The sequence below is a fragment of the Pelodiscus sinensis genome, chromosome 22 (genome assembly GCF_052426305.1).
Source record: "Pelodiscus sinensis isolate ZL-2025 chromosome 22, ASM5242630v1, whole genome shotgun sequence".
In the NCBI taxonomy this organism is placed as follows: Eukaryota; Metazoa; Chordata; order Testudines; family Trionychidae; genus Pelodiscus; species Pelodiscus sinensis.
In genome coordinates, this window is record NC_143073.1 from 11,505,811 (window position 1) to 11,526,624 (window position 20,814).

At 50.8% G+C, this 20,814-nt stretch overlaps 1 protein-coding gene across 1 annotated transcript; it reads right to left on the bottom strand.

The window, feature by feature from the left end:
• Positions 1 to 2,018: 2,018 nt before the first annotated feature.
• Positions 2,019 to 15,544, bottom strand: TSTD1 (thiosulfate sulfurtransferase like domain containing 1). The gene is made up of 4 exons (XM_006115218.4): positions 15,386 to 15,544; positions 7,020 to 7,142; positions 4,296 to 4,458; positions 2,019 to 2,719 (listed from the first exon to the last, which is right to left on the bottom strand). Exons 1-4 carry the CDS (start codon positions 15,468 to 15,470, stop codon positions 2,665 to 2,667), a joined length of 426 nt encoding a protein of 141 aa, XP_006115280.3. The 5' UTR covers positions 15,471 to 15,544; the 3' UTR covers positions 2,019 to 2,664.
• Between the last annotated feature and the right edge of the window lie 5,270 nt (positions 15,545 to 20,814).

The window sequence follows — 20,814 nt, forward strand, 5'->3', positions numbered from 1 at the left end:
TTATACACAGCATGGAGCCACTGTGTTCTGTTTTATGCCCTTAGTCCATGTGCTTGGACAATGCAAATCCAGGCATATCTGGTGGGCACAGCTGAGTCCCCAGGCAAGGTTGAGCATTTGGCCTGCTGCAGCCTCATTTTATGTCTGGTATTTTCTCAATTTGTTTCCAGGACAGAACCCTCAAATACTGGACTGTCCTGTTCAAAACCAGACTCTTGGCAACCAGGGCCGGCCCAAGCCCTTTTGGTGCTGCTCCCGGGTGCAGGGCACATGCGCAGGCCCACCCGTGAGGTGTGAGCCCGTCCCCGTCCCCCAGCATGCACGGGCACAGGCAGCAAGAGGGTGAAAGCAACTAGTCAATTAGTTTGTCAATTATCCCATAAGCATTTGCTTATTGGATAGCTGACTAGTCATTCACATCTCTAGTCATGACTTGTTGAAAATGTTATTACAATCTAAGCCAGTGATGAGCAACCGAGGCTAGTGAGTGGGTTGCATGAGTGGCCCTCCGTCATCTCAATCGGCTGCAAGGTTGCCGTAACCAAGATGGCCTCCTGGCATAGGAAGACAGGCTCTTGGGAAAGGGTAGTTTTTCTCACTGCACTTGTGCGCCTAGAGTTTGCAGGAGGTGCTGATAGAACTGTAGCAGCAATTTGAAAGGATTCAGGGGTGCCCACGGCTCTCACCACATTGTGTGCAATGAGCACACACCTCACTTCACGTGCTCTTGCTTTATGTTAGGGATGTAAAATCCCATTTAATTGGATCAGCAGTTAAATGGGAAGTTAACTGGTTAACCAGTTAAGGGGAGGCTGCTGCAGCCCAGCTAGAGCACCCCTGCTGGAGCCGTTCCCCCGTCCCAGCTGGAACTGCTCTAGCCCAGCCAGAGCAGCCCCTGCCTGGCCCCCTCACCCGGACACTCTGCAGACAGGGGCTACTCCAGATGCCCAGAGCAGTCCCTGACCGTGGTGGGCCCTGCAGGGCTGGAACAGCCCCCTGCCCATAGTGGGAAGGGAGTTGCTCCAGCCCCGCAGGGTTAATGAATCGGTAGGCATCACCTGTTAAGAGTGATGCTTACTAGTTAATTGGTTAACTCTTCATATCCCTATTTTATGTGCATGTCACTTAGTAATACTGGCAGGAAAAAAAACCCGATGTGGACAGAAGCCAGCAGAATCTGGCAACCCCATGTGTGAGCAACAATCAACAAAACGTCTTGTGGGCCACACATAAAACATCAATGGGCTGCAGGTGGCCCGCCCTTGATCAAAGCCAAAGGAAGTCTTGCTCCTCCCACCTCCAATGTCCAGTATTCTCCACACCTCCGTTCTAAACACTGGGGCTATGTCTACACTATGAGTTTCTCGGCAAAAAATATGCTAATGAGGGACTTATTTGCATGTCACAATCTCATTTGCATATTTTCTGCCAATGTGTTTTTGCTCTGGGGGTTTTGCACAAAAACAAGCAGCGTGGACGGATACCGATCTTGCGGAAAAAGGGGCTTTTGCGCAAAAAGAAAAAGTTCACACTGCTTGTGTTTGTGCGAAAACCCCCAGCGCAAAACAAACGGATCGGCAGAAAATATGCAAATGAGATCACTACTCATGCAAATGAGAACTCTTAGTGTAGGCATAGCCTCAGGGTACATCTATATTTAACAGCACAACCCAGCAGCAGCACTTCAGTGTAAATACTCAGTGTAGCGACGGGAGAGGTGCTCTCAGCATTGTAGATGACTCTGCTCCCCTAGAGGCAATCACTGGGCCCACAGAATTCTTCCGGCAGTGTAGCTGCCTGCACTGGGGATTAGGTTGGCATAGTTGCATCTCTCAGGGGTGTGGATTTTTTACACCCCCGAGAGGTAGCATTGCCAATGCAAGCTTTGCATTCAGGCCAGCCCTAAGCATGGTCAGGCATAAGACTTGTTTATTCTGACAGAAAACGTGAGGGGATGCCATACAATTTGTATGAATGGGAATAAGGGCTCGCCCCGGTGAAGTGGCTGAGAAACACCGTTCTGGACAAAAACTGTAAACAGGTTTAATAGAATATCACACGCAGCTGACCCAGAGCCCTTGTCTAGCCTTTATCAGGGCCACGTGGTGTAGTGGCGGAAACGCTAGTGAGCTCCCTTTTCTAGGTGCGGGTGCTGAGAAAGTCCCCCAGGGACAGAGATGGCTGAGGGGCACCCAGCATGTTATAGAAACAGCAGGCTACAGATGGAAGTGGCAGTTCCAGCTGGAGAACGAAGTGGGCAGCAAAATGACTGTCAAATCTAGCTGCGAGGAGAGCGGAGGGCTTGTCCAGGGGAAGCGTACGGATGGGGTCCCAGATTCCCAGAGGAGGCGGGGGAGATGGAGTGAACGGTGGGCAGTTCTCTCCCCACTCCCAGTAAAATCGAATGTCGGAACCCCCTCAGTGCTATCGAGAGCAGGGGGAGTGACTACATTAGGAGCAGGTGCAGACTCTGGGCTTGAGAGAAAGCCAAGCAGCAGTTTCTCAGGCAGGAGATTTAGCCGACAGCCCACCAAGACACCGGTGATTCCATCCCCAGCGCCGGCTGTCAGCAGCAATGGGAGAACGTTGCAGCAAGGAGGAGTTCAGTGCAAAGCCAGCTGCTGGGCGTGGAGTGTCACCTGCCCTGGGGGAGCCATTCCCACGTCACTTCCCTTCCTTCTCAGACCATTCCTTGTAGCCGCCGGCGTAGTTACGGGCCCTGCAGAGACAGGAAGCGACACAGGGATTCAGAATGGAAAATGGAAGGGCCAAGCCACAGCAGGGTAGAAGAATCTGATCTAGCCCAGTCACAAAGCCAGAATCTCCGAGTGGGACCAGAACATCAGAGGGCCAGCAGTACCCAGAGAAAACCCGTCGTCAGCATAGAGTCATACGGATGAATTCGAAAGGTCCCTGAGGAATCAAGGTAGCCATGGAAACGTACCCTATGGAGTTAAATAGGAAATTATCTGTCATCTCTCAGGACTGGTCCAGGTGGGTCAGCTTCAGGTACGCAAGATGCATACCTGGATTCAGCTTACCTGAAGCTGAGCTGCCGTAGCGTCCTCGCAGAATGAGTACTGGACGTTGGCGGAGGCTGCTCACGGCATTCAATTGACACTAAACCCACTCAATCGAACGCTAAAAGATTGACCAACTTGGTCTTTCACGCGCTGGTGGGAATGTGGAGCAGCCATGGGCAACGTAGGCTAGTGAGTGGGTGATACAAAGGGGCCTCAGTCAGCCGTGAGATTGTCATAACCAAGTCTCACCAGTTGCTCACTGTGCTGGCTGTGACGTCGTGGGGGTACCATGCTAGGGCTGTGGCGACCTCAGCTGACTGGAGCAAGACCCAGCAGGAAAAACCTTATTATGCAAAGGTACCATACTGGTTGAACCAGCCTACCCCCCATGGGGAGAAACAAAGGGAAGTGGAATGCTGCCCTGGCTGGGGGGCAGGGCTGGAAGAGAGTTAGTGAGTTGCTGGCTGGAAGCATGGAGGAGACAGCCTAGGGAAAGGGGCTGGAGTTTAGGGGCCCAGTCTCCCCCATCTCAAGGGGGCCTGAGGCATCCTAGCCCAGCTCTGTGACCAGACTACATCTGTGCTGTGCTGTATCCTGGAGAGGCAATAAACTTCCTCTATTCCACCGGCTGGTGCAGTCTGTTTGGGCCATTTCGGGGTGCAGGAGACGGGGGACCCCCAACGTGCCGTCACACTGGCGTCCCTAGAATTTGCGGGGTTGTGCCAAATGAACCAGAGCAGCGCTGCGATTGGATGCAGGGGCGCGCACGGCTCTCACAACGTTGTGTGCAACCTGCACGCACCTCCCTTCGCACGGCCTTATTTCACGTGTGTGTCAGTTGGGTGATACCGGTAGGAAAAAACCTACGTGGGAGGAAACCAGCGGGATCTGGCCACCTTGCGCATGGGCAACAGGAAACAAAATGTCTTGTGGGCCATGTATAGAACACCAATAAGCCAGGCGCAGCTCTCAGGCTGCAAGCTACCCACCACGGATATGGAGTATCACCCCAACCAGTGGGTTTACCCCAGAATACACTAGTATTCTGAGCTCTCCTCCTCCTCCCCCCCAGACCCAATAATTCCTGTGTTAGTAACCCTAAAGCTGAGCATTGGGGTGGGGGTGCTGAAGGGGTAGAGTCCATAGGACCCAGCACATTTTAACCACCTACAGCCCTTGCCCCCAAACCCGCAGTGCCCCTGGCATGTTCACAATCTCCCAGAGGGTCTAGTGCCCCATGGTACCAGGCTCAAGGGGGAGGGGCAGGCTCACTTGGTATAGCCCAGTTTGATGGCGGTCTCCGTGGCCTGAGCGCCTCTCCTGCCCATCTGGCAGTGAAAGATCAAGTTCTCGTCATCCAGCCGCGGCTTGTCCACAATATACTTCATCTTAAATGTCTCAGGGTCCATCTTCAGGGCTTCCTCGACATCCGCCACTGGGGGAGGGGGAGAGATGATCGCAATCAGTAGTGCTGGTGTAACACCCTGGCATCCCTTCTAGAAGTTGGTCCACTACAGGCAGGGTAAAAGCCTACTGCTCCTACCAACTAATGGAGTTACTCCTTTAGCGCAAGTGGTAAAGTTCTGTGTCTTGATGCTGAAGCTGCTGAGTTAAAACCCTGCAGAGGATTGTGGGGGAAGTTTGCACGGCTCCATAAATACAGGTGGTGGTGTTTTCGTATTTAAGCTAGGGATGTAGGGACGTTAGATAGCGTGTGTGACGTAGTGTGTGTACCTTGCTGGTTGCTATGCTGGGCAGTGGGTTGTGAGTGACTTCCACTGGCTGCTGGCTGCAGCACAGCCCAGCGGGGCAGGGGATGAGTCATTCTGCAAGGGGGCTTCGAAACTTGTCAGACAGATATCTCCTAGGGACCGGAACAATGGGAAGAAGGGGAGTGCAGCCCTGGCTGGGGGCAGGGCTGGAAGTGGGTGAGTTAGTTTCTGTATAGGAGCATGGAGGAGACAGCCTTGGGAAAGAGGCTAGAATTTAGGGGCCCAGTCTCCCCCATCTCAAGGGGGGCTGAGGCATCCTAGGCCTGCCCTGGAACCAGATTACATCTGTGCTGTATCCTGGAGCAGCAATAAACTCCCTCTATTCTACTGGCTGGTGGAGTCTCTCTGTGCCATTACGGGGGTGCAGGAGACGGGGAAAACCCCAACACGCCATCACAGCATGCAATTCAATAGTCATGAAACCACATCAATTTTAGTGGTTATACAACTATTCGATAGTCCCTGGGGGCAGGGCCAGTAGCCACTGTGCTCCTGGCCCCGCTCCTAGGGAACCCCTGCTACGCCGCGCTGCTGCCTCTATCAAGGGCAGCAGTGCTGGGTGGTAGGCGGAAGCCAGTCTGCAAGGGGAGACGATTTAAAAACTGGCTTCCCTTGCAGACTGGCTTCTGCCTGCTGCCCTGCACTGCTGCCCTTGATAGAGAGGCAGCAGTGTGGGGTGGCAGCCTCCCCTCCCCTCGGCACCTATGCTGAAGGAGGCAGCAGCACGGGGGAAGGGGGGGGAGGAGGGAGGGGGCAGGCAGCACCGCAGAGCCAGTGCTGGGGGAGACCAGCTTTTAAGGCGGCTCCCCACCAACACTGCCTCCTGCCTGCCCCCACCACTGCTTCTGTATGGGCTTCGGCTCCCTGCGTGTATTGGCTCCTGCCTGCCCCTTTATCTTCCATGCTGCTGCCTCTATATCAGAGGCAGCAGCATGGAACAGGGGTGAGGGCAGGTGGATCCGGTGTTCGTGGGGGGCTTAAAGCTGACTTCCCCCATGCACCAGCTCCCCCCACTGCTGCTTCTGATACAAGGGGGGGGGGGGGATGTGTGCAGTCAACAGGATTAACCGATTAACCCAGATTTCAGTTAATCGTGTTGACGACTACATATTGACATCCCTAGTTTAAGCATGACAGCCACAAGTCCCACGTGCCTTGTAAAGGGATATAAGTCAATGGGTGGTGGGTAATACAGACAAGGGAAGGCATTGCCTTTCCAAAACTGCTTACACTGTCTGCTGGCTGCCCAGGTCCCCCAACAGCTTGTGGCATTAAGAGGGCTGGGGGCAGTAACCTGTGCCCATTCGAGTGTTCAATGATCCAGCTTTGGTTCCATGCCACTTCCCCAGCACAGCAGCCTTGGCGCCCTGGAGAGTGGGAGGGAAAAGCGCCCCCTGCTGACTGACAAGACCATGGAGTCCTTGTAGCTGACCTGAGGCTGCCTGGCTCAGCCCTCATGCAGGCTAATGAGCTGAACTGCCTGATTAGTTGGACCACTCACTGGCTGCATGGAGACTAGAGTTGGCATTGAAACTCAGCCTCAGGGGGCTGACTCACCAGCTGCTCCATGCTTCTATGGCAGCTGTGATTTCTCCTGTGCCCACCAATGTTCTCTCAATTTTTTTCCATCCATGTGCAGAATAAATGTTGTTCTGTGCATTGATGTGCACATCTGCACCCCCAAGAGAAACACCTGCCGATGGCTGTGTGCTAATCACCTGGGCGGCACCTGAACCTCCCCTTGGGCAGCCGCCAAGTGCTCCGCTTACTGGCAACACTGGTGCCCAGCCGTGTTTCAATCCTGCTCCGGTCCTGACTCCAGCTCCGATCCTTGGCTCCGATTCCTGGTTCCTGATTCTGGCTCTGACCATTGGGCTTAACTGCTCTCACCCAGGTCTGAGACACACTGTGTTGCTCTGTAGTGGGGAACACCCCTTCAAGTTCAATTAAAACTAGGGATGTGAAAGTGTAACCGTGTAAATGTTTAACCATTGAGCCTGGGCTTAGGTTAACGTTCATAGTTACATGCAGGTTCCAGGTATGTGCGGGGAGCTGGCTTAAAAGCTGGCTCCCTGCGTGCACCGGCTCCCAGAGAGCTGGCTGCCACCCCATGTGTAACCATGCAACTGCTGAAATTTTCATCCGTTACACAGTTACTTAATTACACATATTTTAACATCCCTAATCAAAACGGTGGCTGCTAGCACCCACAGGAGCCCCTCACCTGGAATATTGAGCGAGTCGTCGATATGGCCATTTGCCACCTCCTCTGGCGACCTCACGTCGACAATGTGAGCCTTCCCGTTGGCGATCAGCGCCTTCAGGTCCTTGTAGGAAATGACGTGTGCTTAGGAAAAAGCAGACACCAGCAGTCATTTTCCACCCCCCCTTTACAAGGCTCCTCCTCCACACGTGGGGCATATGGCTCGCCCCTCACAGGGATGGAGCCACCGTTGGAGAATCAAGGGATCATCCACAGGCTGACGCAGATCTGCCCCATGTCAGAGGATTCCCCGCTACATTAACGGACCTTGCTGCTATTCTCAGGGAGAAACTGCACTTCACACACACATGCCCTTTGCATGGCCAAGGCCACCGCTGCATCAAAGGGCCTTTGTGTAAATCAGAAAGTGACAATCTCCTGAGCAAGCCTGGAATTACGTTACACTCGACCGATGGACGTTCAAGTATTCTGGGGAGCCCCGGGTATGCAAATGTTTCTGCACTCTTGTGGGATAGAATCATAGAATACTAGGACTGGAAGGGACCTCTAGAGGTCATCAAGTCCAGTCCCCTGCCCTCATGGCAGGACCAAATACTGTCTAGAAAGACCATCCCTGATAGACATTTATCTAACCTGCTCTTGAATATCTCCAGAGATGGAGAGTCCACAACCTCCCTGGGCAATTTATTCCAGTGTTTAACCACCCTGACAGTTAGGAACTTTTTCTTAATGTCCAACCTAAACCTCCCTTGCTGCAGTTTAAGCCCATTGCTTCTTGTTCTATCCTCAGGCCAAGATGAACAAGTTTTCTCCCTCCTCCATATGACACCCTTTTAGATATCTGAAAACAGCTATCATGTCCCCCCTCAATCCTCTCTTTTCTAAACTAAACAAACCCAATTCTTTCAGCCTTCCTTCATAGGTCATGTTCTCTAGACCTTTCATCATTCTTGTTGCTCTTCTCTGGACCCTCTCCAATTTCTCCACATCTCTCTTGAAATGCGGTGCCCAGAACTGGACACAATACTCCAACTGAGGCCTAACCAGCGCAGAGTAGAGCGGAAGGCAGCCACTGCTCTGGGAGGAGGGTCCTGACCAAGCCAATATCTGGAAGGTATTAGAAATTTCAAAGGATGTTTTGGGACAATACATGGGAAGTGCATTTCCCAGGAAATATTTGGAGGTGGAGGGAAATGCAAATGACTCCTACTTCTATGTAGCCTTTAGACAGGCCGGCCAAAGTGGGCAACTGTCTTGGGGCCCAGTGATTCAAAATGGCTGAAGACTCCTGGCTGGAGCCCTGGGCCCTTTAAATCACCGAGGGCGGGGGGGAATATGCAGTACTGAGGACAGGGTGCCCCCAGCCCCATCTGCCCAAGAGATGAGGCTCTCCTCTCCTCCCACACACTATGCCCAAGGGCCTGGCGAGGCTGCGAGCTCCCCTGCCTTTAGAACGGGGTGGGCAATTTTTTTGGGGTCGGGGCTGCACACAAGTGAGAAGCAACAAACACAAAAAAAGTGGCCCCTGGCTGAGTAGGAGAAAGACATTCTCCACATTTCCCTCGTACACTACAGCCGTGGGGGGCCCAGGCTAGTAGAGTTTGTGTGCTCCAGCCCCATGGAGGAATGAGGAGCTGAAGCACCAGTGCAGGCTTCCAAATGCTGGGGCCTCAGGGGCTGGATCCAGGCAAGCTGAGGGCCACATCCAGCCCCCCAGGGCTGAGGTTCCCCACCCCGGCTTTAGAAGCTGCACTTTCAGCGGAGATCCATTGACGAATTATCTGGTCAAGGTCCCTTCAAAGAACCCAGCTAGATAAAGGAGTGACTCAGAGCCATGGCTTGTTCAAAAAGTACAATGAACTTGAAATGGGGGGGCAGGTCTGGGAAGAGCTGCTCCTGCCCCAGTCTACACTGGAAGGGTGATCTCTGGGAAGCTTATTAGAGGCAAGTTCTTTATTTGTTTTTTCATATTTTCTCTACAACACTTGTGCCAGAGAAAGCAAGAGCCTGAAACACGGGCCTGGTGTCAGGCCTCAGGCCTGAACCAAAGTGAGCAAGAGTTATATTGAGTAACGGGCAGACCCTGTCAAAGCAGAACCCTGCCTGTAAGTCAGGGACTGAGACACGAACTTGGCATTGGTTCTGCTAGCACTGTTTAAAGTTAAACACAGGGAACGTGTAAGTACATTCCCCCAGGACAGTACAAGGACACCCCCCATCTCGCATGTGATAAAACAGTTTGGCAAAAGTGCTGAATAGAAATATTGTCTGAAACATCAAGCATGAAAGCACAAGGGGAGGTAACCAATATGTCGCTAACACTCATAAGATGTTACATAAGGTGTGCATCACAGATTGTCTCAATCTTTAAATGTTGGGGTATCCCTCCTTAACTCTTGGTCTCGCCTAGAGGGCAGTAGCGCATCCCATGCTACTGACTGAGCCGTGTCCATGGTTATAGGGACACATTCTTAGCATCCTGGTAGAGCCTACCAGCTATTACTGTGCTTCATTTACAATAAACCTGACTCAGGGCTTTGTATCTTGTCTGATTCTGTGGTCCTTGGGGGCTCTCTTGGGAGTCTGCTGGGCTGGCTATTTGCTCAAAGCCAGTGAGGGAGCACACAAACACACATGTAGGTGAATGGTTATCGTCAGGGCTCGACCAATCGCTCTTTCTACTCGCCTGTGGCAAGTAGATTTCAGCTGGTCGCCCCGTTCACCGGCAGCGCGCACATGCGCAATGTGTGTCTTGTGCATGCGCAGTGCAGGGCTGGCGAGTAGATTTCACCGCCGTTTGTCATGCCCTGGTTATCGTCATTGGACAGAGCACGATATCTGTCAGGACACCACACCGATGCCTTCCGACTACCTCCGCTTTTCCCTTAAAGGTAAGTAGGTTTGCATAGGAAGAACTGCAGGGATTAATTTGTGCCCGGGCTGAGCCCTGGCACCTCAGGGCTTGCTACCTTGGTTATGAAAGTAAAAAGCACGGCTTGAGATCTGGCACCTCTTTTGTTACAAGTTAAACACTGAAGAACCACGTGGAAGTTTATAATTGTGACAATTACACTGTTATTAGTCTCCGAGGAGAAAGCCAGCAGGCCCAGGAAAGCAGGGAGCTACTGCAGCCTGGAGAGACCTCAGCCTGCAGGGAGAGAGACCCACGTCTCCATCCAAGGGAGGCGACAACCAGGAGTGCTGTTAGTCAGAGCGGGCGCCCTTGAGGAGAAGTAAGGGCACAAGTGCCTTGAACGGCGACAAGAGTCAGGCCCCTTGTCTTTAGTAGGAGTTCCTCGTCAGCAAAAATCAGGCAACAGCAGAGCCAGGTTATTCCTTTAATCACTGACTTTCCGGACACAGGATTCGTTAGTGCTCCACATGCTGCTGGAGGGTTCCGCCTACGCAAGACATCGGGGACAAATTCTGCTCTTGTTCGCACAGCTTACTGCTGGGATCAACCCCCCTGATTGCCGTGGACTGTATCCAAAGGCAGAGAGAGAGAAAGGTGCACGAGATGGGCCTGGGTACAAAACCCGGAGGTGAATTTTTCCCACCATTTTCCCTGGCCCTATAGCCTTGTCCAGCATGGAGGTTTATTGCAGGGAGATCTCCCACCATCGCTCCACTACCTGTGATTGTGTCTAGAGTAGGGGAAAAGGATTAAATTAAAAAAAAAAAAAAAAAAAAGGATGGTGGTAACTCAGTCCATCTGAAAGCCCTCTTAGTATCCAGTGTGGACGCAGCTTACCACCTCCACAACAACAAGGCTTTGCCTACTCTCAAGGGAGATGCCGATTTCACTGTCAGTACAGGCCAAGGAATAAGTTACCCCAGGAGAAGGCACCTTCACCCCAGCGTAACTGCATCTACCACAGGAATTGTGCCACTGGCTACCTCTAAAAATAAAATTTCCTGCACCCTCCAGTGGTTAAATCAGCCCAGATGTGGCGCAGATCGGAAAGAAGCAGTTTTTTTCATGGAGTTTAACCCAATACTTAGCACCAAGGTAGACACAATCTAAAGCCTTCAGCTCAGGCCACGCCTCTGCTTGCCATGCCGAAGATCGATCTTCTGGTGCTTGATTTAGCAGGTCTACTAAGGACCTGCTAAATCAAATGCTGAAGGCATTCCCCTCCCTTCCTCGCCTGTATGCACCAGTACTCCTTAATTCAAGAGGAGTAAGGGAAACTTTTCTGTTGACCTCCCACTGTGGAGACAGCGCCAAGCTTGGCTTAACGTGGGGGAGATCTAGGTTGGATATTAGGAAAAACTATTTCACTAGGAGAGTGGTGAAGCACTGGAATGGGTTACCTAGGGAGGTGGTGGAGTCTCCAGCCCTAGAGGTTTTTAAGTCTCAACTTAACAAAGCCCTAGCTGAGTTAATTTAGTTGGGATTGGTCCTGCCTTGGGTAGGGGGCTGGACTTGATGACCTCCTAAGGTCTCTTCCAGCTCTATGGTTCTAAAGTATGTCAACTCCAGCTATGTTATTTACATCGCTGAAGTTGTGTACCTTAAGATGACCTTCTGGCTCTAGTACAGACCTAGCTTCAGTTTGAATAAGTCAAGCTATAGCCTTAGTTATAACCCAGCTTTTCAGCATGGCTAAAGGTCAATTGCTTTGGCCTGACAGAGTTAATTTACCAGAGCCAGGTAACTTGATCCAACATCCCATTTAAATCCTCATCTGGGCAGGCCACAGGAGGCTCGGGGATGTAATAACCTGCGTGCAAAATGCCGTGCGAGCTGAGGTCTCATTTGCAAACTGATAACGTGCTACTTAATGGCGAAATATATGTGGCAACTGGGGCGGCCCTAGACTAGCTGCCAGCAACTGGAGCCTTAGGCGAACCAGGCAATCGGCGCCCCCATCTCCAACCCCCTCAATGATATTGCGCCACCATTTGGCGCCCCATTTAACTTGGCGCCCTAGGCAACCGCCTGGTTCGCCTATATGGATGGGCCGCCCTTGTGTGGTAACATTACAGGAAGCCCTCCAGGGAATATTAGCACTCCTTCAAAGCCAGCCAGACCTGCTTAGGCAACAGCCCTTCAACACATCTTTCCCCAGAGGAATACGTGTTTATCTCAACCTCCGTATAAGCAAGATCCCTGAATTGGGTGAGGAGGGAGTGGCAAAAAACAAAGCAAATTTAAATTTCAGCCAACGAAAATGAGTAAAAAGGGCACAGAGCCTCCTTCACCCCCAGGTTCCCATCTTTATTCCTCCAAGCAAAGTTTGTTCAAACAGTAATCACCAGAAGTATGAGAGAACTATACAAAAAAAAAGAGTGCAGAGAATTCCAAGTTCTCTCTCTTTCTACTGATATGAAAGCTAAGTCAACACTGGCACTTCATTGCGCTGCAACCCTCTGGCTCAGGGGTGTGAAAAAAACACCACACCCCACCTCTGCCCGAGTGCAGCAAGTGATCGCGCTGTAAAGCACTGGTGTGAACCAGGCTACAGCACTGGGAACCGTACTCCCAGCGCTGTTAGTGATTCCCCTGGTGGAGGTGGTTTACCCTGAGTGCTGGGAGCGCCTGATGTGGTTGCAGTGCTGCAGCCGCGCTTTAAACTGGGAAACTGAGGCAAAGCCAAAGGCTCCAGCATCCTGGGGCTTCAGGGAGGACTCCTGACCAAGGAAAGGGTAAGTCACCCGCAGGCTAGAGGAGAGGGTGAGAATGCCTTGAACCAAAACTTAATCTAATCAGCGTCTAATCAGTGGACGAGGTACTGGACCAACAAGCCCTGAAGAAGAGCTCTGCATAAGCTCAGAACCGTGTCTCTCACCAGCAGAAGCTACTCCACTAACTGCTGCCACCTTCTCCCCTTCTCGGGACCCACACAGCTACAGCCCCACTGCAAACACCAACGGCAGATTTCGTTTTAGACTCGGCTGAGCATTTTCACTCTTATTTGCTTGGAGTCGTCTCCAGCTTTACCTCCCGGCCTTACATTCACTGACGACCCTTTGTGAACCAACCTCTCAGCCAACCCTGGCCCGCGTTTAAACAGACCGTTTGGCAAGTCCAGTGAGAGTAGCAAACTGCGGAGTCCGGTCTGTAGACACGACCCAGCAGTAATACCTGACCTGTCCAGGAGAGGGCAGTACAGTGCAGAGGACTGGCTTTTGGGGAGAACTCAGGCTCAGGGTGGTGCTGGGTGTATTAAATCCAGGCTGGTGGAAGCCAGAGCGAGACGGGTGTGTTGCTGGCAGGCTGCTAGCTCAGGGAGGGCTGCAACTGTACACACACGCAAGGTGTGCCTTGAGGCTAGTTGGGAGCTGCCCGGGCTGGGAGCTACAACGGTAAAAGGCAACCCAGTGTTGCAGGGCAGGGGGTGATACAACCTGGATTTCACCCCAGGACCACAGAAACTACTTTAGGGGCAGAACTGGTGTTAGATGGTATTTCTGATGGAGCTTGTTACCTCGAGGCAGCCAGCCCCATTTGTACAAAGAGTCTTGTCCCCTACTTGGGGCTGAGGCTAGGTGTAGCCCACACAGGTAGTTACAACCAGGCGGCTTTGCACAGGGTTAGATGAAGAGGTGACCATCTACACTCAAGCCCCCCAATGCCCCTGGCAACATGCTTCTCCTTATCCCTGGAAAGCCCCCAAAGAATGTTATTGTTTGGGGGGAAAACTGAATAACCACGAGCCAATGACTAGTCACAGCAGGAAACAGCAATTCCTAGCCTTGGGCGATGTGGGTGGCCACTCAGTGCATCTGAGTCTTCAGGATCATTGCTTATCCAGTGGATCGCCCAGCTGGAAGTCAATGAATTAAGTGCTTCCAAGTTAATGAGCCCCTTCAGGAGTGCCTGCCATAAGCACATTTGCTAGCAGAGCCTTTCAACTGGACCCAACCCTCTGGGGCTCAGGTCATATCATGCAAACATAAGAATTGTCAGACCGGGTCAGACCAAAGGTCCATTCTATCCCAACATCATGTGTTCCAATATTGGCCAATACCAGATGCCCCAGAAGGCGTGAACAGAACAGGTAATCATTAAGTGATCCCTCTTCTGTCACTCATTTCCAGCCCCTGACAAACAGAGGCTAGGGACACCATACCTACCCATCCTGGCTAATCAGTATTGCTGGACCTATCCTCTATGAAAGTATCTAACAAGGTTCAAAAAAGAACTAAAGTCCTAGTATTCCCAACATCCTCTAGCAAGGAGTTCCACAGGTTAACTGTGCACTGTGTGAAGAAATACTTCCTATTGTTTGTTTTAAACCTGCTACCTATTAATTTCATTTGGTCCATCTAGCCCAGTATCCTGTCTACCGACAGTGGCCAATGCCAGGTGCCCTTCTAAGGGGAGTGAACAGAACAGGGAATCTTCATATAATCCCTCTCCTGTCACCCATGTCCAACCTCTTCCTCTTGAAGTGGAGGTTTCCCATATCCCAGGTGGGGACCTGAACAACCAGGTTTAAACCTGGATGGGCAGCTACATTCCACACTCTAATACATAAAAAGCTAAGCACCAGGTCCTGTTAGCTTCATTTAGCATGGACGCTCTCATTGACAATATTTTCTCCCTATTGTTTTCCTTCTCTTTCTCTGCTATTTATTTATAGCCCTTACTCCATTCATCTGAAGAACTGGGTAGTGCCCACAATGCTCATACCACCAGCTACATGTTTCGTTAGTCTCTAAAGTGCTGCAGAACTATTTGCTGTTTTAAGTTTTTTCAGTTACAGTTTCACAGGCCTCCCCCTTTCTGAGACTTTTAACCAGGTTTAAAGTGATCCTCCATCCCCCAGCGCTCCTGGGTGAGCTCCCCTAGAGGGGCCCGATCCTGTAAGCGGGCCCTGCTGGTGAGTTAGGCAGAGGAACCCACTTTTGGGCATCACTCTGGGACCAAGGCACTCAGATCCCGAGGGCTTGCTCAGAAGCGGCGATGCAGCCACTTCGGGAACATTTACTCAGCACAGACACTTTTGCAGTAAGCTCAGGCACCTACAAGCCTTAGTGGCAACTTGGCAGGGGGATCCCAGAGGGGCCTGACTCTGGGATTTAGGCACCTGCAGCGGCAGTGTAGTGCCTAAGTTCTTCGAGGAGTCTAGTGAGGTCAGACTCCCCTCCCGCCCGTTGTTTCCCTAAACCACAAAGCGCTGGGCTGCCTCATGCAAGTAAGAGAACCGACCCCGGGTGAGCGGCTGGTAGGAGCCTGCGAGGTCTTTACACCCAGCCCAGCCCAGCCCAGCCCAGCCAGGGGGGTGCAACCAACGGGACTGGGGTCCCAGCCCTGCATCCAGACTTTGCCCCCCCCAGCATCATGCACATGCACATGCACATCCCGGCCCCTGCTGCAGCCACCCGCCGGGTCCCTCTGGTCTGCCCCGTTCAGTTACCTCGGTCCATGATGCCCGGTGCCTGGGTGCTGCTCGCCCGCGCCAGGAGCTTATGCAGGTAGCGCGTGGGCCAGCCCAGCGACATGGCTCCATTCACCCAGCCCCGGTAGGCGGGGCAGCCGCCAGGCACCGTCCGCAAACTCCTCTGCCACCCGGCAGCGTTAGTGCCGGGCTAGGGTGGATGCCGCGCCAGGCACAAACCTCGACTCAGAGCCCCACGGAGGGGGGCCCGATCCTGCCCCCCACGGGATGGGAGGCAGAGGTCATTTGGCTTGGCTGGCAGCCGGGCTGGGCCCCTCTGGGAGGCTCTGAGTGGTCTAGAAAAGGAACAGAGAGCCTGGCTGGGGCTAATAATGAGACAAGGGGGGCTGCCCCCCCCATATACTGACCCCCCCCCCAATCTCCCGGGTTCTCCGTGCAAACGGTGCAAAACTCTTCAGTTTTCCCAGGCTGCAGCGGTGCGCCAGGCTGGGCTACTTGACGCCCGCTTTGACTTTACCCTGCAGGGCACCACCGCCCTGACCTCTTGCACCATCATTTTCACCAGCACAAGGCCCCTGACACCTGTTGCAGCCCTGCTGCTGCGCGGGGCGCTGAGCCAAAGGACGGGGGCCCTGGCCCTGGCCCAGAGCCCAGGTGCAACCCCGACTGGGAGTTTCAGCAGAGCCGATGGGAGCTCGACCCCGGAACCCCTATAAATCAGGAGTTTCGATTGTGAGCTCTTCGGGGCAGGGACTGTCTGCAGCCCTCTGGTCCTAGGGTGGTTGGGGGGGCCCAGATCTCGGGGGGAAGGGGCTGCGTGAGCGTTCAGAACCACCAGCCCCGCCCCTAGCCCTGGAGGGGAGGGGGGAAGCCGTGTCAATCAACCTCCACCCCGTGGCTGGATCATCCAGCGTCTCCTTCTCCGTCTACGCTTGCAGCAGAGGGTTGGAATTTTACCCCGGTCCCTGAGGGATGGCGCCCTGGGGGCCCAGCCTACGCGGGGCGGGACGCAGTGGAGGAGCCGGTTCCGCCCGTGCAGAGCTGGGGCAGCTGGGGAATCGGGCCGGCCAGGCCCTGCCCCCTGGCTGCTTTGCCCCAGTCAAAAGCAGCGGGGATCCCTGGTATTACTCGGGGGGCTGCCCGGGCTGGGGGCGGGGGGGTTGCCCATAGCGCTTGTCCCGAGCTTGTCCCGGGATACGAGCCAGCTTCTGCTGCCGCTTCCTGCATCGCCTTTACTCGCTGCTGCCAGCAACAGCTGGAGAGGGAGCGTGCGAGCCTCAGGGCCTCTGGGTTCTGGTCCCAGTTCTGCCCTGTGACCCGTCCCCTCTGTGTGCCTCAGTTTACCATCTCATCCTGCATCTATGTAGTCTGAGTTCTTTGGGGGCAGACGCGGTGTTTTTGCAGCCCCGGGTAGCAGGGCACCATCCCCTTCTCAGCTGGAGCCCAGAAATGCTCCTGTTGTCCGAATGATCACCCCTGGCACAATGTAGGGCTACACAGCAACACTGTTTCAAACTCACTAGCTCTATCCCAGAATCACTTAGTCCGCATCTACACAGCAGGCAGTTATTTCAAAATAGTATCCAAATACTGTCAAGCTGGAGGACTTCTTACTCCAACTCCTGTAACCCTCCATAGTAAGAAGAATAAGGGAAGTGGGAGTGTCACGTTACTGGATTTTAAGGGGAGCAGCCAGATCACTGCTGCACCTATGGGGAGGTGTTTGCCCCAAAGCCTATACCAAAGGGGCCATGCAAGGCGTCAAATGAAAGCTTATCTTCTACTGATTCTATGTATGCTATTCATGTACTTGTGTGATATCTGTATGTGGAGTTATAAATATGTACTCTGTGCTTATGCTGGAAGGTTCTCTGAGCAATGGGCCAGGAATGGCCAGTGTCCACGAAAGCTCATCATCTAATAAACCATCTTGTTAGTCTTTAAAGTGCTACATTGTCCTGCATTTTGCTTAAACTACCCCAGACTAACACGGCTACATTTCTATCACTATGCTAATTAGCACAGTTCCAGGGACAATGGCTCTCCAGGTGCCCAATATACATCTGAGGAATGTGTCTGGAACCTGCAAACCAGTCAGTATCACATGGGACACAGGGATAGGTCACTTGGCCATGTGACCCGCTCCAGCTTGGAAGGTACCAGGGATGGATATAAAGTGCCATGAGGCAAACTCCATCTGATCTTCAATTCTGCCACTGATCCCAGAAGCAGCCTTGGGAGGGACAGCGAGCTGGGAAGGATTGTCGACTCATCCTGACATAGGATGTACACCACAGACTTTTAAGATAGCAGTTTGTAACATCTCTGCTGAAAGCCTGCATCAAGAACTTGGGGATTGGGGCATGTAACGTATTTTCTTTAACCTTACTCTCCACCTCTTCTTTCTTTTTTAAATAAACCTGTTAGATTTTGATAGAAATGTAGCCGTGTTAGTCTGGGGTAGTTGAAGCAAAATGCAGGACAATGTAGCACTTTAAAGACTAACAAGATGGTTTATTAGATGATGAGCTTTCGTGGGCCAGACCCACTTCCTCAGATCAAATAGTGGAAGAAAGTAGTCACAACCATATATACCAAAGGATACAATTAAAAAAAATGAACAAATATGAAAAGGATGTTAGATTTTAGATTTTAAAGGATTGGCCCAGCGTGATCTTGTGGGTAAGATCCAAAGTGTAAATGGACTGGGAACTGTAGCTGGTCCTTTGGGACCAGGAGAACCCATTCGGGGTAGGTGAGATTGGGTTTTATAACCCCTCACCTGTGTGTAAGGTCCGAGGCTGATTGCGGCATTGGGAGAGCTGGGGTGTCTGAGGGTTTTGCTCACGAGGCTTCCTGCTGGCTGGATTGGCAGCTGAAGCACTCGGTGTGACTGGTTTGTGGCCTATTTGGGAAAGGTCACCAGTCAGGGGCTGTAAGGAGCCCTGATTTTGAGCAATTCACCCTGAGCGGATGCCCTCAGCAGTGCCCAGACCCAACCTGGTCCATCACATGAAGGAAGAGTGCTCTATTTTGAAATAAGTTCTGTGTAGATGTTCCCTATTTTGAAATAAGATACGCAATTGAAGTAGTTCAATTTGCATAGCTTATTTTGAGTTAAGCCCTGCAGTATAGACACACCCAAAGTGCTTTCCAAGGACAGTGAATATCTCTATTTCACAGATGGGGAAACTGAGGCATGGAGTTGCAACTTGCTGACAGTCACCCGAGCCCCAGGCATTCTGATTCCTTGGGCTCAGCTCCTGAAATCCCCAGCTGGGTCCTAACCTCCTTCATAGAAACCCGGTGCCTTTAAAAAACGAACATGTCAGTCATAGCATCAGACATTGTGTGTTAGAGAAGGGCTGGCTCTTTAAATAGACAACAAGGCTGACAAGTGGTAGAGGATTGGACATTTAATGGGTTCTATATATTTGTCTTTCTGTCCATCCCCATACACGCTATTGATATGTCTATCCGTCCTCCCCACACTCTTTACCTATCAATCAATCTAATCTACCTACCTACATAAAGCATTCATAAGGGCTGCATTTCTAACCATTTTTTCATTGCGATCACTGTGTGATTACCATGTACAGCAAAACAGTGCAAATGAGACTCAAGATCTGAAGTTTGGTACACACTAGAATTTTTATTCCCATTTTAGCTAAGTGCTGATCCAGAAATTCCATCAATGTTTGGGCCAAGGCACAATTAGGCCTTGTCCATGCTAGGGTGAATCTGATCACTAGTCAGGAAGACTTGATTTAAGCATGGTTTTCTACATAAAAGTGCATGTTTGTTAGTTGTCATAACCAGGGCTCGATGACCACAGTGAAAACCCACTCGCCAGCCCCACACCTCGCATGCACCAGACCTGCACTGTGCATGTGCACGCTGCTGGTGAATGGGGTGACTAGCTGAAATCTACTCGCCACGGGCGAGTAGATAAGTGGATTTGTCGAGCCCTGGTCATAACCATAATACATATTCTTCACAACTCAGAGATAGATATAGGCTTCATTTTTAGAAGTTCCATGCTATACATTTTTCAGCAGTGGTTTATTTTGAAAAATTTTCAGATGAGTTTTACGGCTATATTAGAAAACGAATAATTGTTTGGTTATTTCATTTACCTCCAAGGTAGCTGAAGCAGTTATTTATGAAGTCATTGGGAGGTGAACTAGCTCGAATTCAACAGGTTAATCATTAATATTTTCTTGCCATGATGTATTAGGAGAACATCACAAGACAGACATTTACATTGTTTTATTTAAGTAAAGCAACAATATTATGTATTTTGGATTTTTTTCTTTCAACAGCAAACATATAATATTTTAACAAAACAGGCATATGAAGTTTTTAATTTAGTTCAACATTCAAGATTTTAAAATCAAGTGTGTTTTTGATAAAATTGTTTTTAACTAAAATAGCTAAATGAGGTATTTTTTTAAAACAAAAATTAAATTGACCATGCCATCCAAGTCAACATGAGAAATTTAAAATATTGGCTTCCATTCACTGCACTTTTGAAACTTTGCAATTTTAGAGAGAGGTAAGAGACTGATTGTACACAAATTTGCAGAGCAACAATAGGATAGAGAGAGGTTATTTATTTATTTATAACTATTTTTTGTAGTTAACAAGCATGTTAGCTTTGTAGACACAAATCCACGGTTTGAGAACAGCAAAACTAAGCACCTCTGATGGTATCTTCTAGACTGAGCACTGAGTCTCACTGGGTAGATAGAAAGATTAATCTAAATAGTCTATACAGAAGCTTCTGGAATCCCATAAAATTGGGTCCCTAATCCATGAACTATGTGGAATGCCTTTACAAAACTTTTCTTAAACATTACAAGAATTAGAATTTATAAGCCCTATTCCATGATGAGATATCTTTGAGCTATAATGTATCTTAATTAAAACTATCTTTACACAGGTTTTTTTCTTCAAAAATTATTTTATAAAAAATATCTGATTTAAATAAAAAATCCAATTTAAGTAACAAAATCCACTTTTTAATTTTTTTAAATAAAAACTTTGATTTCTATCTACCTTGGTCCATACCCAGACATTGTGCTGCTTTACTTGTAGCATGTCAGTTAAAGTGGTACAAAGACCCTTCTTTTAGACTCATTATAAATAGAACAGTGCTCAGGACAGAATGGGTGACCCATTGGGAAGAGACATAAACCAAACTGGTGTAAGGTAAACATAAGAACGGCCATACTGGGTCAGACCAAAGATCCATCTAGCCCAGTATCCTGTCTTCTGACAGTGGCCTATGCCAAATGCCCCAGAAGGAGTGAATAGATTCACCAACTGATCCGTCTCCATTCCCAGCCTCTGATAAACAGAGACTAGGGACACGATCCCTGCCCATCCAGATTAATAAGTATTGACAGAGCTATCATCCATGAATTTATCTAGGTCTTTTTTGTATC

Bases quoted from the DNA above. Each gene is read 5' to 3' on its own strand.
- TSTD1 (XM_006115218.4), bottom strand. From the start codon at position 15,470: ATGTCGCTGGGCTGGCCCACGCGCTACCTGCATAAGCTCCTGGCGCGG. The intron at 7,143-15,385 runs GTAACTGAACGG...CTTTTTCCTAAG, and splicing joins ACCGGGCATCATGGACCGAG to CACACGTCATTTCCTACAAG. The intron at 2,720-4,295 runs GTGAGCCTGCCC...CTGTCTCTGCAG, and splicing joins ATCAAACTGGGCTATACCAA to GGCCCGTAACTACGCCGGCG.